Source organism: Zerene cesonia, chromosome 9 (genome assembly GCF_012273895.1).
Source record: "Zerene cesonia ecotype Mississippi chromosome 9, Zerene_cesonia_1.1, whole genome shotgun sequence".
Classification (NCBI taxonomy): domain Eukaryota; kingdom Metazoa; phylum Arthropoda; class Insecta; order Lepidoptera; family Pieridae; genus Zerene; species Zerene cesonia.
The window spans coordinates 6310190-6318557 of NC_052110.1; the positions used below are offsets into that span (position 1 = coordinate 6310190).

Below are 8368 nucleotides of genomic sequence, written 5' to 3' on the forward strand. Positions count from 1 at the left end.
GCCGGCATCTGCACCAGCTGCACCGGGCTCTTGCCGTCCTTGAGCGCCTGCGTGAGGTTCAGCACCTGCCCGCGCATCACGGACATCTGCCGCTCGAACAGGCCCTTGTCGAAGCCCTTGTCTTGCTGCATGGGATTACACGAGATATGTGAGTATGTATGCAAGTTCCTATGGCAATGGCGCTTTGTAAAAGACAAATTTTTTAAAGAATTGAAAAGAAAAATTTGATCACGATGCGGGATTCTAACCCGCGCCCTTTTTGCCATACCGTAGTAGCATCCGCCTCTTGATCCTATTTTTTTGTTTCTATCAAAATTTCTCACAACTAAACTAAAATTACAGCACTTCCAAGCATTCACGTGTGAGTGCTGAGAACGCCTCCTTAAGTAGCATTTAACTTTACATAATAATATTTTTTTCCAATATATTGTTAGACTAGAACTATACGATCTGCATCGTGCAGACACGGATGTGATAAGTTTGATTTTTTTAGATTAATATTATAAAGGCATTTGCGTTTTTGTAAGTGTGTTTGTAATTCAAAAATTCACGATTAGAATCTGCACCTGCAGTGAGTTATTGGAAAATACTTATATAAAAATACTTTCACGAAGATAAATGTATAATTACACAGAGCTAGATTTTTTAATGAGCTTTATCGCATATTAATATGAAATAAATTAACTTTTCTACTTTTATAGTACTACAAAGTTGTAGAAAAGAAAGAAGTGTCTCACCTTAAACAATATATGTAGTTCATCACAGAGTTCTTGAACGAAATTCATATCTGAAAGCAGCGGCAGGACCAGTTCCCTGTAAACACACAATGAACATTTAAAAATCGATATTATAATGCGAAAGTAACTCTGTCTGTCTCTTCTTCCCGCCTAAACTGTCTATCCGCCCGCTTACTAAAAGGGAAAGAGAGATTTGAGATTATACCCCAAAGATTCCGCTCCTGTGGGATTTCCAGCATAAAAACTATGTCCCTTCTCCTGTCCTAAATTATATTTGTTCGACATCGCTTCAACGTTTTGGGCGTGCAAAAACAGACAGATAGATATATAAACAGAAAGAGTTACATAAACATTTATAGTATTAGTAGGGATATAGGTCATCGTCGGCAATGGAGCATTTGGGTCCCCTGATGGTAATCGCTACCACCACCCATAACATTTAAAGAGACCTAAAATCTATTGCAGACCTAACGCCTCTACATATAGATTGCCGACTAAAATTGGTTAAGGGATGAAGAAAGGATCGACGAGAGGAATAAAGAAAAGGATACCCGGTCCTTGGGTAAGGAAAAGGACATCCAAAGAAAGCCTCCGGCTCACTCACTCACAGAACGAAACGTTATTTTTTTTTGTACAATCGTGGTACTTCCCCGCTGGCCCAATTCGTCCCGAAGCGCACTCGACAACCACATACTAAGTGTAGGGTGTGTGTGTGGAGGAGGTGTAGGGTGTGAGTGTGTGTAGGGGTGTGGGTGTGTGTAGGGGGTGTAGGGTGTGGGTGTGGGGCAGGTTATAGGGTGTGGGTGTGGGGCAGGTTATAGGGTGTGGGTGTGTGGGGGGTGTAGGGAGTGGGTGTGGGTGCGGGGGGTGCGCTCACTTGGTCTCGGCGCTGAAGGGGCGCTTGGCCTGCGGCAGCCAGGCCCAGTGGTAGGGGTAGGCGCGCCACGAGTCGGGGTGCTTGAACGGGAACGCGAGCCCGTTGTCTATGGCCGCTATGCGCACCTCCACGCCGCCGTTCCACTCCTGGTACGGGAGCGATTTATGGTCATTTATACATTTTTGGTTATTTTATAAAAAAAAAATTATGGATGCCTGGCAGATATTGTTTTTCAGCAAAATGGTCACATTTTACACACTCGCTATGTTATTCTATTTTCCTAATGTTGTTTTGTTTGACTCTACAATAAAGTGTCATTAATAAAGAACTATTCATTTATCAAACAAGCAATATCAATTAGAACGCTAGAAGAGCAACAAGTAACAGATATGTGATATGAATTATAAAACTACTGCCTACAATATACAAAGATTATACAAAAAGTCATATTAGCAAATATTCATTTATTACTATTATAAATTTCTTTTAAGATGAAAAACGCGTTGTAAAATCTAGGAGAGTGAACTGGAATACTCAACATTAGATCATCATTACATTGTGGGTTCAAACTGATAAAAACGAATTAAAATATGCATTTAATTCTATTTATAGTTACAGCATAAAATAGATTTAATTAACACAATTAGCATCAGATTATTAACATGTGTACATTCATAAAAAGAAAAATTAGCAGTTACTTAATAATCCTGTGTGTGTGTGTGTTCTGTATGTCAGAGCACATGTGTGTGCGTGTGCATGGTTGTTTGTGCATGTGTACATGTGTGTAAGTAGGTGTGCTTGTGTGTGCGTGTGCGCGTGAACTCACCGAGGGCTCGGTCATGTCGTGGTCGGTGCGGTTGGCGGGCGCGTCGTACTTGATCAGCCAGTTGTCGTTGCCGCGGTCCGTGTTGCGTATGATGTAGTCGAGCACAACGAGCCGCTCGAATTGGAGCTGGAATCTTTGGTAATACCACCTCTTTTTTATCTTCTTTTTTTTTTTACTGACACTCCCAAAAACGAAGGAGGCTTTCAATTCGATTATAAATTCTTTTTTCGACACGAAAAAGTCGACAGTCGCGATTCTTTTCGTGTAAATTGTTTTCATTCGGTTTACACATGAATCAGGAGTGGTACCTTCTATCTACCAAGGACAACCTTGACTAAGTGACCTTTTGTGTAGAAAATCATAAGTGTTTGGTCGTTTTTTTTTTTTCATTTTTTATGTGTTTCATATACATTTTTTTTTAATTTCTTTTAATGAATTTAAACGGATCACAAAAGTATACAAAGCAAGGATTAATGCTAACAAAAGAAACTCACTTTTTCATAACGTGTTCAGGCGGGGGATCCTGTTCGAACCGCCGCAGCCAATAGTCTGCGTCCTTGTACCCTTCCACGAATAATTGGAATGATCCCATCTGAAATTGTTAAGATTATAAAATACTAGCTGTTCGTCCCGGCTTCGCCCGTGGTACACATTCCTATGTCACTGAGTTGGAGCTAACCAATGGTGAAGATTTTTTGAAATCGGTGCGATAGATTTTTCGTGAAAATGATACAAACATTAAAAAATAAATAGTTTCCTCTTTATAATATTCGTGTAAAAAAAAAATCATTAGTAGAAACATGTTACTAATAATAATTTCTAAATAATCCTATCCTACTAATATTATAAATGCGAAAGTTTGTATGTGTTTGTTGCTCTTTCACGCAAAAACTACTGAACCGATTGCAATGAAATTTGGTACGTAGATAGCTGAACAACTGGAATAACATATAAGCAATTTTTTAACCCGATATGCTTACGGGATACGGACTTACGCGGGTGAAACCACGGGGCGCAGCTAGTTCTAAATAATTGTTAAAATTGGCATATGATCAACAACTTAAAAATTTAAACATTACAAGTCATTCAATTCAAGATGATGAAATTTAAATGGGACAACACCGAAGGCACTAGCTTTCATACATCTCTGTTCACCCAGTCCAAAGTACTGAAGGGACAAAGACCAAAAAAAAAAAAATAGTTAATTTGATAACTTCTTCCTTCGAATCGGTGAAGAAAATAGTCAAATAACCACCTAACACTTTTTTTGAAGTCGGTTAATAAATACAACAAACGCACCTTAGGCGGCAAGCCCATCCTGTTGAATCTCAAGTTAGGAAACTGCTCAGTGATGGCCCGCTTAAGGCGCGACCTTTCCCGGTCTATCCGCAGATAGTTGAACGTCTCTGACACTAGTTTCACCACCTGGAATTGTACGAAAGATATTTTATACAAAGAAAAATAAGAATACAGTGAGTGTTCGGAATGTTACTGTAGTTTTGATGGTCTAAAAAAACATTATCTTATATATGATTTGTCGATAATTCTCGAATTTCCGCTTTGTTCTCTGAAGTCAAACACCTTTTTTATGGTATCATTATTGACATAAAATAAAATATTTTTACAATTTCAATAAATAACAATATATACTTTTAGCAGTGGTGAGGACCTCGGACTTAAAATCGACAAGTCGGGGTTCGACGCCAGGCGAGGGTGCAGGAAATAAATTGATTTTTCAATTTATCTGCGCATGACGTAAAATCACCACTGTTCAAAACGGTGAAGGCAAACGTCGTGAGGAAACCGGCATGTCCAAGAATCAAAAGTTCGACGACATGTGACATCTACCAACCCGTACTAGGTCAGCGTTGTGGTTTATGGCCTAAACCCTTATAGTAGGCCTGTGTCCCAGCAGTGGGTACATATATGGGCTGATGATGATGACCCGTATTTATAAAGAGTTCATTGTCTTAAGATGTTTTTTTCATTTTTCTTTATATAAGTAAAAGTTATTTTTTCCACCCGTACCAAGTCGGGCATCACATTCAATACTTTATCGATAAACTATAATAGCAATAACAAGAGACATTGTTATTCGAGTTACATTTTTACGATAAGAGCATTCATTGACCTATTATATTTGTGTATAAGACTACCGCCCACTCTGTATGCTATATTTGTTACTTCATAACATTAATATAAATAATGCGTGTTGTATTTAGCGTGACATAACTGGGTCTATATAATTAATCTTTGAATTGAATGAAGAGAGATAGGCGTGCTCTATTTTAGTTAAAATTAAATCAACACAAACTCAATTTTCAAGTAACGTTTTAAAAATCTATGGATTTTTGTTATGTAATAGCGGGCAACTGAACGGGTGGTTCGCCTGACGGTAAACGACCACCAACGACCGTGAAAATTCGCAGAGGTTATGCCTCTGCGGATACGCTGCACACTTTTGTGGGGTAAGTGAAAAGGACAGGATTGACGACTGGAAAGAAGGAATGGTTGAAGAAGGATTGGGAGGGGTGAGGATAAGGAAACGGGCTCCCCCACACTCCGTACGAAACACAGTAGCATGCTACTATTTCACGCCGGTTTTCTGGGGGTGTGGTGCTGCCCCGGTGCGAGCCGGCCCAATTCGTGCTACACGATTAAAAGTAGCAAAAGAAAGATTTACACTTTAGGCTCCAGTAGAATCTTTGGACCAATCTAAATCATCTCCATTGCATGACTTTGGAAAAATCCCTAGACAACGACACTATCCACATGTAACAAATCCTCACCCTCGTCTTCGGAACGATCTTCAGACCGATCTTCGAGTCCACAAGACTGGCTCCAGCCTCGGACAGGTACCCCTGGTTGGGGATGAGGCACGAGCGCCCGAAGCAGCACGGGCAGCAGAGCTTGTGCATCCACTTCGTCCATTTTGGATTCAGTCGGCCGTACGGCTCCTCGTCTTTCGGCTTAAACACGCCGATTATTTTCTGCAATATAAATTTAAGGGATAAGGATTTTTTTTTAATGAACAGCACTTGATTGAATAGCTTCACTTTTATTCAATTTTCAAACGACTCCAGGAAAGAAGATGCGTATAAATTCGTCTGTACTTTTTGGCTTTATTACTTTAGAACTTTCCTGTTGCTCAACAGATTTTGATGATTCTTTTTTTTTTATTTGAAAACTGGTGACTTCGGTGTGGTGCCATTTAAATTTGGTGTAGTTCTGATAGTTAGAAGGCGGTTTAGTTTTTTTATAAAAAATAGTTCTCAATTTTAATCACGGAATTTTCAGTTATAATGTATAACATAATATAATTATAATATATAATTTTTTTAACATCAAATATAATATATATATATATATATATTTATAGTTATATTCGATGTTAAAAAAATCCATATGTTAGTAAACAGTATACTTAATTATTCAATATATAAAAAACATAAAATAATTTTCTTAGAGAGAACTCAATCTTTATTTTCATTCAAATTATGATTTAAATAGTTCTCATTGATTAGTGTGTGTGTGATGGTTAAACTAACAAACAAACAGTTCAAACCGCATCGATAAGGCGTATGTATTTTTCATATCAGGTAAACTTTCATATCATACACAAATTTAACGTGTGTTTTTTAATAAATCTCCTGACCATTAACTTTTTCAAATAATTGATTGGTTGCACAACAGACAAGCGTTCGCTGCTCTGGATATGTTCTGTTTAGCTTATCTGTCAGTTAATACAATAAGCAGTGACACATGTCAATATTTTAAAACCCGCGTTGTCAAATGCGATAAGGACTTAAAATTAAAAAGGTAACATTTAATACGTTTAAATTTCTATTGAATCAAACTCGACAATATTATCACCCGATACTAAACATTTAAATAAACTGATTAAATATTACGATTTAGTATAAAACAAGCCAGTCCTTTGGCCAAGACACATACTTGCATCGATTTTTAAACACAACACAACTTATGAATTTGATATAATTCAAATTAATTGATAGAAGAATTTAAATTATATTAAACTAGCAAACCCGGCGAACTCCGTTTCGCCACCAGATGGCTGTATGTGAAAAATGATTTTCCCGCTTTTCTGTTGAAATTTTTCCTGAATTTTCTTTGCTATAAACCTCAAAACCGTGGAAAACGGTTCGTGCGTTTTGGAGTTATAGCGTCAGGAAGGAAAACCCGACTTATTTTTATCTAGTAGAAGAGGATTTCTAGAGAATTATTCCCAAAAAAATTAACCTTATCAGTTTAGAAGTCATAATTCTTAAATCTTTACTAAAATATATATTGAAATTTCGCAGCGACTGTCATCAGTTTCCGTAGTGTAGCGGTTATCACGTGTGCTTCACACGCACAAGGTCCCCGGTTCGATCCCGGGCGGAAACAATTTTTTTTTCTGCTTGTCATTTTTTATTATTCTCTTGTACCCTTCACACCAAATAAGGAAGTCTAACTCGAAATTTCCTTAACCCCGCGAAGGTTTCCATGTTCGCTTCGTTTTACTATAATATTATAACAAAACATTATAGTGTGCAGTTAAGATAGAAGCGTGCACATATTGTTGTAAAAATGATGTAAGAGAGTTCAATAAACTATTGACATTACAATTGTAGACATAAAATGTATTTTTATTGAATTTTTCTGATATCAGGTTATGTTATACTATCTGCCCGTGGTACATATTATGTAGCCTCTATCATTCAGTGAATTTGCACGTTTCTAATGGTGAAAGAATTTTTGAAATTGGCCCAGTGGTTTTTGCCTACGCAAATTATACGCGACACGCTTAAAAGTAACATAAACCATAATAACTTGACAGGAAACAAACTCACCCCTCCCGGGTTTTTGACAAAATACGACCCGCTCGAACCCTGGTATATCCTCTCTGGGAATATACCATTGTCGATGGCTACCTCCGCCTGCCACACCAACTCGCTGAACTGGGGGTCATCTGGGGGCAAAGGAAATAAGTAATATAGCCTACTATCCGTAACAACATATATAAATAGGTTGGGGTGAAAAATACAACAACGCGTTAAACTACGTATACCTAGGCGTATACACGATTTAAACAAAATATCTGTATTTCTCAGGTCAGCTAATAAGCTAAATAATCACCGGATAGTTATATAGGATCCATTCAGTCAAAGACTGGAAAAAAAGATATATAACCGTAGCAATAAACTCATTAACTAGCATATTTTGGTCACTGTACACATAATAAGGGCGTAAGTGTTTATAATTAATCGAATTCTATAGAATTATACTGAGATAAATGTGCTTTAAATCCAAAAAGGAAAACAAAACATGAAGATATTTCGTACCACGCATGAAAAAGTAAAAGCTGAAATCATAAACAACGATTGTTACGTCTAAAAATAATTCAACACGTAGTTACGTTAATAACATAAGCACGTATATTTGCAGACTGGACATAGCTTCCAAAAAACAAATATCTATATACATGTTTTTTTTTATCTCATAGTCGGCAAAGGAGCTGATGGATCGGCTGATGATTATCGCTACCACCGACCATAAACAAATTCACAGGCGTGAGACCATTTGCAGAGGCCTTACATCTCTGCAAATGAATTGCTTTTTAAGAAGTGGGATAGAGAAAGGATTGATGTGGGGGATAAAGGGAACGACTGGGGAGTGTAAGGAAATGGATATTGGCCTTCATATAGATATAGACGTTTGCTAGAAATCACACAAAATTTTAAACTTGAGCTGAAGCAAATTGATAGGCGAGAAAATCTGTGAAGACTTACTTATACACTTTTGTGTTTTGAAGGTTCCCAAAATCGAAGAGGTTTCTAAATTCAAAACTTCTATATATATATATACTTAGTCTGGCCATAAATACTGTTACACTTAATTATAAAAAAATATTACATTTGAATTTCG

General features: G+C 37.3%; 1 protein-coding gene and 1 non-coding gene across 2 annotated transcripts in view; one reads left to right on the forward strand and one right to left on the reverse strand.

Moving 5' to 3' along the window:
• LOC119828900 (phosphatidylinositol 4-kinase type 2-beta) overlaps positions 1–8368 on the reverse strand; it is a 23852-nt gene that overhangs the window by 4874 nt on the left and 10610 nt on the right. Inside the window, exons 2-9 of the mRNA XM_038351207.1 lie at positions 7294–7412; positions 5230–5430; positions 3740–3865; positions 2935–3032; positions 2441–2573; positions 1615–1760; positions 738–813; positions 1–125 (exon numbers count right to left, since the gene is read on the reverse strand). The exon at positions 1–125 is cut by the window's left edge and continues 5 nt beyond it. Of these exons, the coding sequence (XP_038207135.1) occupies positions 1–125; positions 738–813; positions 1615–1760; positions 2441–2573; positions 2935–3032; positions 3740–3865; positions 5230–5430; positions 7294–7412 (1024 nt within the window). The remainder of the gene's footprint in view (positions 126–737; positions 814–1614; positions 1761–2440; positions 2574–2934; positions 3033–3739; positions 3866–5229; positions 5431–7293; positions 7413–8368) is intronic.
• Trnav-cac lies at positions 6775–6847 on the forward strand. Its single transcript has one exon. It is a non-coding gene; the product is annotated as a tRNA-Val (tRNA).